At 43.0% G+C, this 18161-nt stretch overlaps 1 protein-coding gene across 6 annotated transcripts in view; it reads left to right on the top strand.

The window, feature by feature from the left end:
- SEC31B (SEC31 homolog B, COPII coat complex component) overlaps positions 1 to 18161 on the top strand; it is a 38133-nt gene that overhangs the window by 10559 nt on the left and 9413 nt on the right. For all 6 annotated transcript variants that reach the window (XM_032694616.1, XM_032694617.1, XM_032694612.1 and 3 more), the window contains exons 5-21: positions 539 to 634; positions 1672 to 1812; positions 2323 to 2465; positions 2719 to 2818; positions 4824 to 4985; positions 7178 to 7330; positions 8028 to 8258; positions 9519 to 9593; positions 10156 to 10239; positions 11173 to 11281; positions 11683 to 11861; positions 12530 to 12656; positions 13776 to 13921; positions 15167 to 15340; positions 15960 to 16148; positions 16842 to 17055; positions 17450 to 17773. In XM_032694616.1, the coding sequence (XP_032550507.1) occupies positions 539 to 634; positions 1672 to 1812; positions 2323 to 2465; positions 2719 to 2818; positions 4824 to 4985; positions 7178 to 7330; positions 8028 to 8258; positions 9519 to 9593; positions 10156 to 10239; positions 11173 to 11281; positions 11683 to 11861; positions 12530 to 12656; positions 13776 to 13921; positions 15167 to 15340; positions 15960 to 16148; positions 16842 to 17055; positions 17450 to 17773 (2647 nt within the window). The remainder of the gene's footprint in view (positions 1 to 538; positions 635 to 1671; positions 1813 to 2322; positions 2466 to 2718; positions 2819 to 4823; positions 4986 to 7177; positions 7331 to 8027; positions 8259 to 9518; positions 9594 to 10155; positions 10240 to 11172; positions 11282 to 11682; positions 11862 to 12529; positions 12657 to 13775; positions 13922 to 15166; positions 15341 to 15959; positions 16149 to 16841; positions 17056 to 17449; positions 17774 to 18161) is intronic.

Raw genomic sequence — 18161 nt, 5'->3', positions numbered from 1 at the left:
TAAACCGTTGTCCATTTGAAATTAGAACTTCTTTATTTTATTCGTTTGGTTGATGTTTAATTCAGTAGGGCTTTGATCACACTTGAAGGGACTGCAGCATAAATGAGGAGTGAACAGAACACTGTTCTTGTGGTAGCACAAAGGCAAGTTGAAAACTGTCTGCAGTCGGTCATGGAAACCTGTATCTTCTCAGAAGAAATGTCCTTGGTGCCAGGATGCAGGGCAAAGGCTCAGCTGGACAGAGAGAGTTGCTTCCAGGCCTCTGGCAGAGTGTCATCGGGAGTAAGAGCAGCCACCTGCACGAAATAGACAAATTTTAAAGGGTCTGTACCATGGCACAGCGGAAGGCACAGAGGCCAGAGATGTGCTTGGTTTATAATCCAGTTAGTATCCTTCTGCTTACCAATGGCTGTGAAATGTAGCTCTCATCTGACTTTGGAAGATCTCAGGATTTTTGCTTCTGTTTATTTTTAAGGACTCGGTCCTCTTTCCCTGTGATCAGGAAACTCAGCTGAGCTTTTTCTCTTTTTTTGTACAGAGTAATCTCTTGGCTTCTGGAGCCAACGATTCTGAAATTTTCATCTGGGACTTGAATAATTTCAGTGTGCCTATGACTCCAGGGACTAAATCACAGGTAAATGAGTTTTCCTCTGGGCAATACACCTGCAGTTTTATATCTCACTAGGCAAGACAAAAAGATGTGTGTGGAGACATCCTAACCTGGTCAGTCTGTGAATGACTTTGATGTCTGTCAGGAAAAAGATGAATGAGAAGTGAGTGGTTTCATTCTGGGGGGCAGAAGAAGTGTTGTAAAGGGAGGGGAGGTAGGCTGACAAGCTCTGGAAGGATGCACTTTACATGGATGGGTAAACTCTTTGTGGATTTGAATCAAGTAACTGACCAGTTTATCTTGTGATCCAGCTGGGGCATGTGTGATGGATTAAGAAGGTTTATTGGGCCTTCTCTGAGGAATGAATTTATTTCAGGCTTCAGCTGAGGCTTTTCATATCTCATGAAAGTCATATTCCTAGCAGAGCCAGTGAACCATTAAATACATCTTGGCTATTGCTCCCAGATAATGTTTCCTGAGTTTGAAGAGGAGGAAGCTTCTGATCTGGTGCTGATTATGTTGTTCAGGGTAATCAACTCCTGAAAGTAGAAAAATCATAGTAAACTTACCTAAAAGGGGGCCAGATTTTTCCTTGCTGATCTCCTGCACTGCAGTAGATACAATAACAACAATTACCTTGAATACTTTGTCATTTTCTGTCTCACTGCACTCCTGAAACATTGCACAAGGTCATCTTTCCATTTAAGTTCATCTGAGAAGTCAGGGTAGAAGCATCCATGTTGCCTCAGCTGCAGTCCTCTGTGGAGTGATTTATAACACATTTAGCCAATGCAGAATCCAATACCTGCTCCCAAAATGCAAAGGTGCTTTTCCAGGTGACATTCCCCTATAGAATTTTGCTGTCCACTGTACTGTGTGAGTAAAGGACTGTCCCTAGGCTTTCTGGTCAGTGATGCTGGTATTTCCAGTTAGTTGATCAGTGACTGAAGAGAGGAATCTATGTATCATCAAATCCCTTAGTTAAACTAGTGACAGAATCCTGTGATTGGTGTTCCCTCAGCTTGGTAATTATGGATGTCTGGCCTTTCCTGTCTTGGCAGCCTCACGAAGACATCAGTGTGGTGTCCTGGAATCGGCAGGTGCAGCATATCCTATCCTCTGCTCACCCCAGCGGCAAGGCTGTGGTTTGGGACCTCAGGAAGAATGAGCCTATCATCAAAGTCAGTGACCACAGCAACAGAGTGAGTGTAGAGAAGGCTCTGATTCTAACTAGCTTACAACATGCCACATGTGACTACAAAGCAATATCACAGACTCTTGGGAACAAGTGTTTTTATTCTAGGAGCTGTTGGGACTAGTTCTCTTGGAGTTGTAGCATCAAAGCGCCTCTCTTTTTTTTTTTTTTTTTTTTCTCTAATGAAATGGAGAAAAAGACCCCTTATTGTTCCTACAGTTCAGGCACTCTAGTGTTCAGTTTCTGTGTTCACAGCTCATTTATGAGGAGCCTCCTGTGTTTTAATTCCAGCTGTCTTGCTAAGTCAACTTTGAACTTCAACTTCTGTATGGTAGTGGGTGTTTTTTTGCTGTGTATAGAAGGTAGAAATACTTTTTGCCCAGAGCAAGACATTGCTAGACTTGCTTTATTTCAAGCATTCTAGGCGAGTTCAGTACAGGATGCCATGGCTCTGGGCCATTTGTGCTTCTGCCAGCTTGCCTTGCTGAATTTTCAGCTATGCTATTTTTGTCCCTAGATGCATTGCTCAGGAATGGCCTGGCATCCAGAAGTTGCAACCCAGCTAGTCCTTTCCTCTGAGGATGACCGCTTGCCAGTGATCCAAATATGGGACTTGCGTTTTGCTACCTCTCCTCTGAGCCAGCTGGAAGGGCACACAAGGTGAGGGCTTGCATGTGGTGTTGCCTTTTTCAAGGATCTCCATCTTCTAAAAGGAGACATCTGAGAGACTGGGCTTAGGAGAAGTATGATTTTCTGCTGGGCCTGCTTTGTTTCACAGATGAATCTGATTGAAGGCAGAGGTGAGAACTAGCATTTCTGAGCCTAAGTGCTGGTGGATGGTGCTTTCTTGGTAACTGGGTGGCAGAGTGGACTGGATAGGAAATATGGCTCATTTCTTTCTGATCTATTTTAGGGGAGTTCTATCTGTCTCTTGGTGCCAGGCTGACCCCGAACTGCTGTTGAGTAGTGCCAAAGACAACCGGATCTTGTGCTGGAACCCAAGTATGGGGGAGGTACGTAACCACAGCTGTAAGGACACAGTGTCTGCTTTATGGAGTTGTGTGCTATGCCATGTGTGTGTCCCTTCCCTGTATCCCTGTGGAGTGCCAATATAATTTTCTCAAGTACGTCTTTTGCGCTCTTCCTATCTGGAGTGAATGAGAGTGTTGTCCATATCCAGACTGAAAAAAAACGGAGATGGGCAGAGATTTTCCCTGATACATCTGTGTCCAGAGATCATAAAGGGAAGAAAACTTTAACTGGGACTTAATTTCGACAAATTATGATTACTCTTGCTATACTCACACATTAGTGTTCTCTGTTTCCATGTGTTTCCTCTTCTTCCTTCTCTTAGTAAGTTTTTTTTAGGAGGAAATTTGAAAGAGAACAAAGAACATTTTTTAGGGTCACTGAGAGGGGAATAAATGTAGTTAAATAATGTGTGTAAACTTTATTCATGCTTCACATATATGGTTATGTAGTCATGTATCTCAGAATTACCATCTCTGGAATATTTAGGTATCAACTGAATTAAAACAGGGCTGTGTAAAAATGTTTTATGCACAGTTATTCATTCAATGCTGAATTTTTGGATAAAACTGAATTTTGAACTTTGAACAAAATTCATGCAGTTGATCTTGATGATAGCATAGGGAAAGTGCTCTAACAATACTGAACAAAGTCCATCTGGGAGCCCCAGGCTAGATTAATTTCATGGGACAATTTCACTTAGCTGACCACTTTTGCCTGGGAGGCATGGAAAAAAATTAATCAAATTTCCTAAAGTGCATGAAATGTTGCTGTTGTAGTTTCATGGGATTTGATGCTCACTTTGTGCAGAACTGTAGTGGTTAGAAGAGAATCAGACTCTGAAACATTCCTGATGTCTAATTTTTACGAAAGTATTTTCACTGTCTTTTAGTAGAAAAATTAGAAGAAAAAATACAAACAATTTTAGTGCAGCTGACTTGTGTTTATGCATGCTGCTGTAGATTTGCAGTCCAAATTTAAGTTAGACTTTTATGTATATGTATTGTTAGGAGGCTCTTCTTGACTTGGTACCAATTAACAGAAAATTTCCAGGTGATACAAAAGTTGGGAAGGTTTGCAGTAGTAGGGATAGTACAGTTATACAGAATGGCTGATCTGGTAAGTTTGGGGGAGGGGTTGGTTTCTTTGGTTTTGGGAGATATTTGGTTTGGGTTTTAGGTTTTTTGGGGGGTTGTTTGTTTTTCAATTTGGCAGTCTAGATTTTAATCTAAGCGAGTTATATTAGTTTGCTTATACCTGGGAACAGAAAACACAGATCATGTTCCCACAGAAAATGAAGCTGTGATTGTCTATACTTTGTTCCTATAAAGCATAAAGGAAATCTCTTCATTTTACAAGCTGGAGGTTCAAAGTCAAGGTTGTATTAGTCTGTTGCCCAACATCAGGCAGGAAGGAAGTCGGTGGCTGGGCCATGAATTGAACTTTGCATTTTTGAGTGCTGGACCATAAACTTGTTTGCTGCAATGACCTTCATAGTTCATATGCAGCTATTACTGTCCTCTCTTCTTGTTGTCTTTTTTTTTTCTGTTGGCTCTGTATTTCCTTGTCATATTTGTTATTCCAGACTATTCTTTCTGTTTATAAGCTTTTGCTCATGACACTTTCTTGCCTCTTGACTTCTGTTTTTCTTGTGCTGTTTTCTAGTGTCTCTCCCTTGGTTAACAGCAGATGTGACAAAGCCGTAGTACTCTGATACAGTAGTACTTAAAAAGTAGCGCAAAAGTGACTTGTTGCTTTTGGATTTTGCTCTACAATCAGAATCCTATTTTGTAGGAGCTTTTTGTGGCTTTCTGCTGTTTGGACTCAATGCGCTATAACTTGGTTGCAAATGCATCCTTCAAGAAGTAAAAATAAGATTTACAATGGTGATATGTAAATTAAGTGTGACATACTTGCTGTGGGCAAGTAATTTGGGGAAGGCAGGGGACTATTTGTGTTGTGCTTCTGTCTTTTCTCTTTCTGTGATAGGTGGTTTATGAGTTGCCCATTCGGAGTCAGTGGTGCTTTGACGTCCAGTGGTGTCCTAGGAATCCTTCAGTCTTCTCTGCTGCCACTTTTGATGGGTGGATCAACATTTATTCTGTTATGGGTGGGAACTTGGAAGCTCAGCAGAAGACGCAGGCTGACAAGGTAAAGTCCTGTGAACGTGTTACACTTGACAGATTGGCAGTTTCTCACCTGACTGCTCAGAGTGGTACAAGTGCACATGTGCAGCAGCAGGATTTTTAAGCAACACAGTCTGTCCCACGCACCAGGACGTGGCGGTGTGGTGCGGGAATCAGAAGCTACCACCTCCTGACACTGTGTGTAAAGAGAACCAAGATCAAGTGGAGTTTTGGGCTCAGATATATTTTGTGGTTATCACTACTAGACAAAAAATAAAGCAGCACACATGTTAGATTAACAAGATTGTGTTGTCATTAGGTTAAAATTAAATACATTTATACTAGTTAGTAGGATATGTTATTCTTCATTAGTTTAGAAGATAATTTCATAAAGTAGCTTATAAGCCACTATTAGCAATTTTCCTCAAGTCTATTGACTGTAACTTGGCGTATGTTAATATTTTTGATACTGAGACCCATTACTTAGCCAATGAATAGATGAGCAAACTCTGAACAGATTAAATGTCACTACTGTCTAAAATTTTAGTTTTAATCTGGTGTCTAGTCTTTTAATTCCCTCCCTCTATCCCAGCCAACAAATGCCTTACAATACAGGTTTTAAGAGAATACGTATGAGCCGGCTTAAATGTTATTTATGTAGTCATTTACAGCTGACTGAGTTCAGTTTCATAGGATTTGCAAGAGGCAGAAAATACTTTATCAAGCAACAGCTGTGGGAGATTAAGGATTTATTTAACCCATGGAGAATTTTCTTTCTGTGCATTCTTCGTGTTCATGCGCCCCACTTCCACTCTTCAAAACTGGAGAACAGTAGTGTAAAATAATTCCTAGATAAATAGAATAACAAGTAGGAACACAAGCAGAAGAAGGAAATGGCAGTTATGGTGGCAAGGCGTTTGTGACCAAGAGGTTGCTCTCTTATGAATTCAATGATATTAGGACAGAAACTCTGTTACAGACCTGGTGGTTGATGATACTGATACCCTGGTTGTGTATATTTGTTTTTTTAAGGTGTAGGGTGTTTGATCTCTTAGATATCACCTGTTTCTCAATAAATAGACCTCATTGCAGTCTACAACTCCCTTGTGAGGGGAAGAGGAGGGACAGATCTCTTCTCTGTGATGACCAGTGACAGGACCTGTGGGAGTGGCCTGAAGTTGTGTTAGGGGAGATTTAGGTTGGATATTGAAAAAAGGTTCTTCACCTAGGTGGTGGTTGGGTGCTGGAACAGGCTTCTCAAAGAAGTGGTCATAGCAACAAGCCTGACAGAGTTCAAGAAGCATTTGGATGATACTCTCAGACACATGGTGTGACTCTTGGGGATGATCCTGTGCAGGGGCAGGAGTAGGACTCAGTGATCCTTATGGGTCCCTTCCAACTCAGCATGTTCTGTGATTCTGTGAAATATTCTTTCTTTGGAATTGGTTTCCCCTCAAAAAGACGAAACATTGCCAGTGATTTTTTGTTCAGCAACCTTACCTTGATCAACCTTATGTTGCTTCCTTTTGGGAGTGCTGGTTAGCTGAATTTTGGAGCTATTCCCTATGGTCCAGTCAAACTTGAACAGTGTTATCTCTAGCAACCGATAAATCTATGCAAACAATGTTAAAAATTAAAAATGCTTGTCAACAGCATTGTATGTATGCTTGCTGACTCCCTCAATGTCAGAAATCTGGATCGGGGGCCACTTTTGACACACTCTCTTGTCTAGACAAGAAAGTTTATTTCATCAGTCTCATCTAAGCTATAAAACCTTGAGACATTCCTTAAAACTAACCCGTTTGAAAGACTCCAGCAACAGAAAGGGAGTCAGAATTCCTTTGTGAGCAAAACAAGAAATAAGCTGGATAACTTTTGACCATATGTTGTCACTGTCTTGCATAAAACAAGTAATTTTGTAACACCTATGTTTGAGCTGGGTGCTGGGCCAAACAGTGTTTGTTAGGAAATTTGCCTCTTGCTAAGGAAAAACTGCTTGAAAATCTCTCAAGGTGAAACTTTCTTGAGAAATGATTTCTGGAACTGTTTGGAAATACAATTTCTCTTGCATAGGGGCTTGGTGGTATTCCAGGAAGAGGTGCTGTACTAGCCTTGTTCTTCATCAGTGAGGAAAGTAACTAATTCCTAAGCAATAGTTTTTTGTCCTTACAGAGAGGAATTGAATTATATCTTGTTCCTATCACCATCTGATTCTAGATCTCTTCCTCCTTCAACAACCTGGATCCCTTTGGCACAGGACAGAGCCTTCCTCCTCTGCAAGTGCCAGAGCAAGTAACTCAGACCACCTTGATTCCACCATTAAAAAAGCCACCCAAGTGGATTCGCAGACCTGTGGGGGTTTCATTTGCAGTAAGTGACTGAAGCATCTTTAGCTGAAAATTTAATAAATATGTTGTCTTGTGGCACAATCCTTTCTTTTCACTGGAGAAACCTTTATCTTTCTGTTGCTAGTTGTTCTAATGCCTGTTTTAGGTGCAGTGTGGTGTCACATGAAGTGAAGATCATCTATTCAACATTAAGATATATTTCCAACAAGAAAGAGTCCTGTAGCAGAGAGTGGGGGATTATAAGTTAACAAATCTAAGGAAGAGTCATAAAAGCTGTCCTTGTAGGCTGACATGCATTCTCATTCTCCTCTGTCTTTTTCTTATCCATATATTTAACTTTCTTTTATCTTTGCTCCTAATTTGGAGGGCTGAATTGTTCTTTTAGCCTGTGGCTTGACTTCTTCTCTGTCTGTCTAGTGCCTGCTCTTCACCTGATAGTTTTGGTCATTGCAGTCTGCCTCTCCATGTCACAAAAGAACAAACAGTTCCAAATGGTACTTTTTCCTCTGTGCCTCTCTGGCACTTGCAATTGGCTAGGCCTGATAGGATATGCACAAATGATGTGAACTCCCTCAATGCCCCTGCCATCCATACACTTTTAAACTCTTGGGTTCCTTGTGTTCACAGCTGAGCTTGAGTCTGCCTTGCTAAATGAAGAGCTAAATGAGTTGCTTTTACCTCTGTTTATAAAAATGCTTATTGTGTCTCCCCTTTCTTAGTTTGGAGGAAAACTGATTACCTTTGGTCTTACCAAAGCTCCTGGACAGCAAATGCAGCAGACTTACCCACATCAGGTATTCATCAGTCAAGTCACTACTGAAACTGAATTCCTACTCCGATCCAAAGAACTGCAGATGGCCTTGCAGTCAGGGAACCTCCTTGATTACTGCCAGGGCAAGATCCAGACAGCCAAGCTGCCATTTGATGAGAACCTTTGGAACTTCTTGAAGGTAGGATGGCTGTGGTGAAATACAAAGGTCAGTTCTTCTTTGGTCACGGGGAGAATGTGCTAATTATGGTCTGCTCTAGCCCTGTATATTTCTCTAAAATAGAATTGCATGAGTAGGGTAGTTAATTTTCTTTAGATAAGTTTTTGCAGCTAAGATCTTGGAGGTTGTTGTGTTTTTCAGTTGATATAGTCTTTTCAGTGGACTTGTTTGGGCTTCCTCAAACAGGATTTTCTCATCTCAACACACTGCCAAGCTGCATCTGCCTGCTACCTGTGGAGTTCTATCATTGTTATTTCTCAAGGCAGAGTCCAAATGGGCAGTGAGATTCCCCAGAATAAGGGAGAGAGCTGCAGTGGCATGAGGACTGGCTAGCCCTACATAGGACAATGGTTTCATTGACAATTTGGTAATATGAAAGAGTTCAGTAATAAGGAGTGGCCACTCTTCTGAAAAGACAGCGCTTAGTCTTGGCAGTGGTTTACGGACACTCATAGGCAGATTGTGTGGAGGGCAAAATATTGGTATCTTTTCCATAGTATGATATTTGCACGAGGAGTCTTGAATAGGATAGCCAGGTGTAGTCTAGGTGGTCACAGTGGTCTCCATTGCTGCAGTTGTCTTCGGTTGCATTGGATGAGATACATCGACCTGTCACGTTAGTCAGTTTTTATAATCCAGCTGGCCCGTGGTCCTGAGCGACCACTCCAGCACAAATAAGATCTATTATGATTGATTGTCTTAAACTACAAACCAAGCTTCTGTACAGAAGTGTCCTGCAGGACCATTTCTGCCTCTGCAGGAACAGTTGCTGAAATGGACTGTTTAAAAGTATCTTATCCATCTACAGTTTCGTCAGTTCTGTAGTAGGAACAGCATGGGACTTAACTAAGAGAGACAGATTCTCCTTGCAGAATGTTAATCATGCCTTAAAATGTACAAATAGCACCTGTCAATTAGACTGTGTGCAGCCTGTGGGAATCCTTGGGACTCTCTGAAATCCCCACCCAGAGAGCTTCTGTAACAATTGGTTAACTAATTCTTGTGAAGCCAGCTAGGAGTTCAGGCAACCACCTTGTCTCAGTTTCATCCAGTCTCAGATCAGTCCATTCTCTCTATGTAGAGATTAGCTTGGCAATTCCTAGACCATCCAGGGAATTAATGACCAAGTACACTAGATATGCATACAGTCATAATCCTGATGTACAGTTGTACCTCAGTTGTAACATATTTTTTGTCTTTTTAATATCCTTTGGGACTCAGGTGAATTTGGAGCAAGATTCCAGGACTAAACTCCTAAAGCTGCTGGGCTACAGTAAAGAGGATCTGCAAAAAAAGGTAAAGGGTCTTTCCAATAGAGAAAAACCTTTACAGGACTAAAGCTACTGCAGAAAAATTGTAGGGTCCCTACTGGAACCAAGCAAGTGATCTTATAGCACACAAAAGACCAAATTGTGTGAAATTTCAGCTGGGAGTCACCTGAAGTATATCCCATTAAAAAGGAAATGCGAGCACAATGTAGCTGTACTGAATCAAACCAAAGGGATCTTGAACCCAATTATCCTACTTTCAGTTGTTGGTGCTCTTGGAAGTGTGTAACACCAGTGCAGTTGTGAGAACTTCTTTTAGCGTTCTGCTCTCTGCATCTCAGAGGGTTCCTCAGCCAGGGAGAAGGTGACAGGTGGAGACAGTCTGGCTCAACACTGAAGGATAATGCACTGAAAAGGATAAATAACCTCTGATGGGCAGCCAGACAGGAACAGGGTGAGGTAGAAGTTTTCAAACAGGTGGAAGACCTGGGGGAATTGTGTCTGAGGCTTGCCAATCCCTTGGTACCTTTGCTGCGCACGTGTTTACTTTGATAGGGGCTTCACTGTGTGCATGTCTGTTACTTTTTTAGATTGCCTCATGTTTGAGTAATGGCATCCCAGATAAACAGCCCCTTCCTGAGGCAGATGATACAAACGCTGCGCAACCAGATCAGGTATGTCCTGTACATCTTGCCAGCCTGGGAGAGCAGAGGAGGGCAGAATGAACAGGAAGGTTTAATTCCAACCACAAGTTGTTGGGCTTAATGCCGGCATTGCAAAGGGCAGTTCACAGGCCTGTCAGACCCTCGCAGGGTCAGACTAAATGATCATAACTGTCCCTTCTGCCTTCAAAACAAATGGGTGAATGATGAAGAAGGACTCCTGGCTGTTAACACTGCAAGAAGGCCTGCTCCACCAGTGCTGATTTCTTCAGTGATAGAATTAGCCTCACCCCAGCTTAACTTCATGCTACAGTTCTGGATTTCCTCAATGAAGCTTCTGCTGTGGTATTTCTTTTGCATTTCTTTCCTTTTCATCTCTCTCCTTTAAAATATCTTTTCACATAATTTTGGTATGTCCATATTCTGATGCCTTCCAAGGCCTGGTTCACTGTAAATTTTTCTCCTCTAAAAACTTTTATATGTTCAAATTAGTAATCTTCTTCACAAACCTTAAACACTGTCTCAGATATTCTAGGGGTACAAATTGTGTCCTGCATTTCAGTAGAGCATGAGGCATGGCTGTGATCCAACCTGTTAGTTACAGACTTCTCTTGTTGGTCTTGTCCCTGTTCCATCCAAAATTGTTCAGCTTACTCAAGGGCTGACAGTTGAGTTGATGAATGCTGGCCAGCAACACTGTTGCATGTCTTGTACTGCCAATCTCCTAAACTTTGTCAGTAGCAGCACTGCTCTTGTTGCTCCCCTGGTGACAGGCTGATAGAGCAGTGACAGGAGGCATGATGGGTTTCCAAGTTGAAATCGGATTTATATAAGCATGTGCAACCAAATGGAGAGCAGCCCCATCCCATTCCATAATCCACTAAACTGTTTTGGGTAGGATCTGTGTGTTCAGTGAATTAATTAACCTCTTCACTCTTTGCACAGCTATTGATGAATTCCAGCAATGATGTAGCTGCTGTTTCCTCCTCTTCAGCCTTTTTTGATAACCTTATCCCGCAGAATATGAGCACATTGGAGATTCCTGTCACTGAAGGTATGTTACATGAAGTGTGCTTCTGCCTTCTTAGGAAGAGGGGAGAGGAGGGAAAACCAAAAAAGTAGAGAGAACAGAAAGAATCTAGTCCACTCCAACAAATGGATACTTTTAAAATACGTGACCACTCCAAGTGTCATGCAGCATATCTCAGCATCAAGCAGAGACATACTTTTCCCAAATAAGAGACCCATTAAAAATTTAGGAGAATCTTCCAGATGATGGAAGACTTAGAGTCAAGTCAGTGTTGTTTCTTTCTAAGTGTGAAACCTGATTTGGGTTTCTAAATTTTCTTTTAGCTGGACTTGCATATGCTTTTTACTGCCTTCTCTTTAAAACAAGCATTATCAATGCATCTGGGTGATGGCCCTTTGGGTTGACTCTGCTTCTCACCTCTGTAGATACAGATGGACTCATCAGCCAAGCCCTTTTGTTGGGGAATTTTGAGGGTGCAGTGGAGCTGTGCATGCGAGCAGAGCGCTTTGCTGATGCCATCATCTTAGCTATAGCTGGTGGGGAGAACCTCCTGAAGGAGACCCAGAGGCGCTACTTTGCTAAGCAGAAAACAAATCTCTCCCTGGTAAGTGACAGTTCTGTGTGCACACTGAGTAGGGGAAGGGGTGCACTGTCTTGGCAAATGTTTGTCTGAATATATGTGGAAATGCTTTGGCAGGAAGTAGAATGTCAGCAGAATTTGTGCATCTCCTCTTGATATGGCATTTACTTTAATATCTTGGTAGTTCTAGGACAATTTTATGTTGTCCACATGGAATGTCTGTGTTCTCTGTTCCTTTTTGTTTTTTCCTAATAGTTTCTGTCTCGGCTCCTCATGCTTGTGACTTGTGGAGCATACTGCCCCTTTACAGCTCAACTAGGGAGTTCCTAGCTTATTAGTTTACAAAGAGAGAAGTGTAACAGGGGTTGGGATATTGTAACACTGTGTTCCCAGTCACTGATACCAGCTGCTCTGAAATAAGATAGGTGTTAGATCTTTAGTCCTGTCTAGTGTGGCTCTTTCCGTATTCTCTTAAGTGGTTTGTTGGGCTTTTTTGCTTTCCTGAGAGGCATCAGGTTCCAGTTGCTGTTAACACAGGGATGCTGAGATTGGTGGACCTTAATGTACAGTGAGGTAGTTGCTGCATAGCGGGAAGCGTGCTTGAAAGTGAGCTGTTGCTGTGGGTGCCCTTGCTTAGGCTGTCAGCTTATCTTTGGCTTCAGTGATTGACAGGCCTTCTGCTTCCCTTGCAGCTGCTTTCCTCCATTGTGCAGCAGAACTGGCAAGATATTGTTTGCACATGTGATCTACAGAGCTGGAAGGAGGCACTGGCCATCTTGTTAACATACTCAAAGCATGAGGACTATACCCAGCTCTGTGGTATGCAGTGTACTATGTTTGATACAATTTCCCTTGCCAGGGCACCTCCGGACTGCTTACAGAAAGAAGTGAATAGAGTTGAGGAAGGAAAGTTCAACTCATTTACAGCTACCTGGAACTTATTTAATAACTGTGGACTGTTGAGTTAGAAGAATGATAGATGCACACTACAGCTGAGAATCATGGTGTAAAGTTATATATGCAGATACTTCCTGTCACCTCTAGGAGTAGCGTGGAAAAAAACAGGACAGGCACTAGGCTGAGACATGAAGAGGGTGATAATTATTCTTTTATTCTGTGGAGAAAGGTATTTCCTTGACAGTAGAAGGTCAGGTGACTTCATTCCCTCTAAAAGAGGTTTACTCTTCGAGCACCCTACTATTGCCTAGAAATTCCCACACCTCATTTGAAAAAACAAACAAACCAAAAAAAGAGTGTTGGATTTTTTCACTGAATTCATCATCTGGGCAGACATATAAAAATTGGCAGATATAGAAGAAGTACTTTTTTTTTTTCAACCAAATTGGCTTTGAGATTCCTTCATGATACCCATTTTTCTGTGTTATCCAAGAATTATACAATGGAGCTGTTGAAGGGTCTGGAGCACAAGTCTTATGAGGAGCAGCTGAGGGAGCTGGGGTTGTTTAGCCTGGAGAAAAGGAGGCTCAGGGGATACTTACTGCTCTCTACAACTACCTGAAAGGAGGCTGTACTGCTCTCAAGTAGCAAGTGATAGGACAAGAATAAACCAGTCTCAAGTTGCACCAGGGAAGGTTTAAATTGGGTATTAGGAAAACCTTCTACACTCAAAGAGTTGTCAAGCATTGGAACAGGCTGCCCAGGGAAGCAGTAGAGCCACCATCCCTGAAGTTATTTAAAAAACATGTAGGTGTGGCTTAGGGACATGGTTCAGTGGGACTTGGCAGTGTAAGGTTTACAGTTAGACTTGATCTTAAAGATCTTTTCCAGTTTAAATTATTCTAATTAGGTGCAGATCCAAAGCTGTCAACAGCTTTTCATGCCAAGCCAAAGTAAGAATGCTGAGAGATGAGCATTGGGTTTAATGAGCTCTTAAAAAAAGGAGTGTGTTAAATGTTGGCTGCATTTCTTCCTTTCTAGACATGCTGGGTGCCCGCCTAGAGTTGGAGGGAGATGGAACCTTGTCCAATGATGCCTGCCTCTGCTATATCTCGTCAGGCAATGTGGAGAGGTTGGTGGAATGCTGGGTAAAAAACCATGAGACTTCGTCACCACTTGCCCTCCAGGTACAAGTGCTATAATGTTGGTTTGACTCCTCTTTAGGCCATTCTGGTAGCCCTGAACGGTTTGCATTATCCCATCAAATAGGGTATCTGGCTTCCAGCAGACAGTGAAGACCTGTTTGTGCTCACAAAAGTATCCCCTTCTAGCCTGGATTACAGGCTTACGCCAAAAGGAGGCTTGCACTCCTTTTCAGGGTTTGCGTATTTAGAGAGTACTGACCACATTGCACATAAATCCAGCCAAAGACAGGAGTCATGGCCTACCCGCCTCTCTTACATACTGATGTCATCTCTGAGCTTCCTTTTAGTCAGGGAAGTTTGAGGTCTCCCTCTTCTTACTGGTAGTATCCTGGGAGTGCATTTGCTGCTGTGCTTATCATGTATAACTTAATGCACCAGTTATCTGGCTGTACCTTCAGAATAGCCTCTGGCAAAATAAAATGAAGTCTAGATTGTGTTATTCCCACTGCAAGTAGAATGATCATGTATGGGAAGTCACATCTTGCAGATGAATCAGGGCTTTTAAGTCAATGTTATTACCTACCTGTTACACTTAAACCAGTCCTGGCTAAGTCACTAACTCCCATTGTGTCTGTCACTCACCAGAATGAGCTAGACAAGTCTTCCACTCAGATATCTGCAGATAATGCCCTCTGCTACAGAGTACCCTGGTTTTGCAATCCCACTAGTGAGTAACAGCAAAAAAAGGCATCTTCAGCACTCCTGGCTATATTTGAAGCTGGCCTCCTCTCACCAGTGGGAATGTTTCATTCCACAGCTATAGACATTACTTTGATTTCTAGGAGTTGAAGGAGTTTGGAATAACTAAAAGCCTTCTGGTCCATTTGTCTGCAGTAGTAGTTTTTTCTAGTGAATTTCTCCTGGTGTAGTTTTAATCCTTCCTCTTCCAAGCTGATAGCTTATAACTCCTAGAGTGTGTAGTAACTTCTAGTAAAAAGATTGTAGTTGATTGGAATGTCCTTGTGGCTTCTGATTTTCTTTTTTTCCCTTACTATAAAATTAGCAGTGTCAGGGTTTGCTTCCTGGTTCCTGTGTTTCTCCAAGTGTACCTGGGGAAATGGTCATCAGTGACAGTATTTGGTAGGGTGGAATAACTTCTGTCCACATTGGACCCGATGTCAGCTGAAAGTGGGGAGAGCCATCTGGTATTGTCTCAGCATGAGATGGATCAGTAAAGCTAGTCACGTTCTGAGTGGTCTCTTTCTTCCCTCCCCCTGTCTTATTCAGGATCTCATAGAGAAGGTAATGGTGCTGAGCAGGTCCATTGAGATGCTCCGAGGCACAGCAGGACCAGCACCAGGCCCTGTCTTGGCAGAACGAATCACCCAATATGCCAATCTCCTGGCATCACAAGGATGCTTGGCAGCTGCAATGAATTACCTACCCAGCACTTCTAAAGAGGTGAGTGAGAAGCAGGTTGTTGTAGAAAAGAGTACTATATGGGGAAAAATGGTACTTTGTATGAGAGAGAGCTTGGGTTTTGGCATATATCAGGACTTAAGGTTTCACCTTCATTATGGTAACTTGAGAATAGAGGTATGTGAGGGGGTTCCAGAATATGGCTTTTGTCTTCATTTGCTTTGTCTTTGTAGTGCCTTTTATTCAGGGAAAAGGAAAGGAGCTATAGAACTGTAAAATGGTTGATGGAGAACAACACTGGGAAGCAGCTGTCTGGAGAAGCTGCCTTTGTTCCTGAAACTAGATGGTAGAGGAAGGGGAGGTCACCTTGCAGTTTGAAACAAATCTCTCTAGTGCCCAAATATGGGGAGAGATTGGGGAGGGAATACTCCATAAAGACTGGGGGTTCAGTGAGACTTCATCTGCCTGGGAATATGGCAGGTGATGTCTCAGATTGTCATTTACTATTTGTTGTGGTTTTTTTCCTGGTGGCTGTTGGGGAAATGATTAATTTTGGAGGTTGATTCACAACGCTTTAAGTCAGAGTCTGCTTTAAATGCCTCCCCAGCATATTCCATCTGGGGCTCTCAAAGCACTTCTTCTAAAGCACAGTTTGTTTCAGCTCCTGATTGAACAGCTCCGAGACCGGCTTTTTCATGCTCAAGGGGAGAATGTGGGTGATCAGCAGCCACCCCCTTTTCCCTACACTCGTGTCAATGTAGGGGTCATTAAACACTCATCTCCAGCAGCCAAGGGTGGTTCTGCCCTTGAAGGAGCAGCCCACAAAACAGGTCCCAGACATCCAGAGAAGGTAGGCCTTAAGCTCAGGTGTTTATGGCCTGGGGAGGGGGAGGAAGGCTACTGGGTTGTGGAAGGCATATGAAGTAATATGAGATGACACAGATTGCAGACACTGAAGAACTCATCAGTGATGTCCTTCACTGGAACAAACACAACCTCTGTGATAATCCAAAAGTAAGCTGTTTGTCATCTTTTCAGAAAGCCCTGTCCTACATGCAGTCCCTGGAAAAGGCTGTTAAAAGTGTAGTGATCCACTGAGATCTCAAATCTGAGGGTAAAGGGGCTGTGGTTCACTCTCCTATGTCCATCTTACCCTCATATCTTAGTAAAATTAGTGCAGTAGGGCTTCATCTCAGTTCCTGCACAGGAAGACTGTTCAGGAAGTTTTGCTTCTGGCCTCTTTTACTTCATTATTGTTCCTTCATTATTTCCTCTAGTTGCGTTTCCAGGAGGTCACTCTATGGGAACTGGCTCCTGAGGACTAATCCTTTTGAGAGCCAGAGAATACTCTGAAGAGTGGGATGCTCATCTTGTTGAGCAAGTTATATGGTGGGAAAGGCCTTTGATCCTGCTCATCCAGGGCACTGGCAGCAGCAGCACCTTCTCTTGCCTAAGAAGTGCCAGGGATAAAAGTGCATCTGCTTGTGTGTGTATGCACATGCCTCTGTTGGCCATTTGCAAGTTCTTTGTTTTTTAATTGCAGCCCAACTATCAGTCATCATTTGCCCCTTCAGCACCATCTCAGCCTTCAGTGCCTTCCCTCTTCACGCCTCAGCCGGTGCCAGCCATGTCTGTGACACCTCACCACATTGCCACTCCCCAGGCCAGCACGGGTCCACAAACAAGTGTTTATTCCAGAGGGCACCCATACCCACAATACAACTTGGGCTTGAATCCAGCAACTGTCTCAGGGCCAGGTAAGCATTGTCTGATAGTTGTGTCCATTTCCCAGGTTTTCTGAGACTAAAGTCTTCAACATGGATGGCTGCTCTGCTTTCTTCCTCACAGGCTTATTGTACTGGCAAAGAGCAAGTCAGCTGTCTGAGAGGCTTTTCAGTGCTTCTGACACATCAAGTTCTAGTAATTGTTGCTACACATCCACTGATACTAAGCATATGTAGGGGTGGAGAAGCCACAGTTAACTTAGTGGCAGTTTGACTGTTTTAGCCAGGGTTGTGGCAAGATATGCCTGGCATGGATATTCTAGGATATGGCTTGAAGAAGGGAAGACTTACTAGTATGAAAGAGACCATCAAGAGTAGTTTGCACATGAAACAAGCGATGCTGATACTCTTTCTTTCTTGTTTCTAGTTGTGTCACAGTCTCAGCCATTTGGACCAGTGGGAGTCAGACCTGCTGGTCCTGCTCCCTTCCCCAGCCAGCCTCCTCTGCCAGGACAGTCCATGCCCATGACATCTCCTGGTGTTCCACCACCCAGGCCTGCCCTCTTCACTCCAGCCTCAGTCCCATCATCTCAGCTTCCTGCAGCTTGTCCTCTCCCTGTGGCAAGTCAATCTCCTCTAGATTTCTCTTCAGCACCTTTCAACAGCCCCCTGAACATGGGTTACCCTCAGGGAGGTCCTGGAGCTCCATCTACTAAACCCCTGCCGGCAGCCATTCCTCCTCCTCCCACAGGTAAGTATGGCTTGTGTGACTGGTGTGTCCAGGACAAGCCCAGATGGGGTTTACAGTACAGAATGGACATGGATCTTCTGAGATCTGGTCTGTCACCGTAAAGGCTGGATACAGTGCTGAGGCAAACCTTACAGGCACATGGTCTTGAGTCTTGCTGTGGTGGTGAAACACAACAATGTCAGTCTCATTCAGCTGTTCAGCTGTTGTGTCTCCCAGCTTATGTTTGCAAGATGTCTCTTCAGATCCTAGGTGCACCCTGAGTAGTCATCCACTCCAGAGGCATTTGCTCTGACAGAAAGGGTGATGGTTCCCATGGAATGCCTGGTGGAAGGCTTGGCTCACCCTTTCTTATGCAACTTACACAAGAAGTGCATTTGAAATGCTGGGA

Source organism: Chiroxiphia lanceolata, chromosome 8, assembly GCF_009829145.1.
Source record: "Chiroxiphia lanceolata isolate bChiLan1 chromosome 8, bChiLan1.pri, whole genome shotgun sequence".
Taxonomy (NCBI): domain Eukaryota; kingdom Metazoa; phylum Chordata; class Aves; order Passeriformes; family Pipridae; genus Chiroxiphia; species Chiroxiphia lanceolata.
The sequence above is the reverse complement of the archived record's forward strand: the minus strand, read 5'-3'. Positions and strand labels throughout refer to the sequence as shown.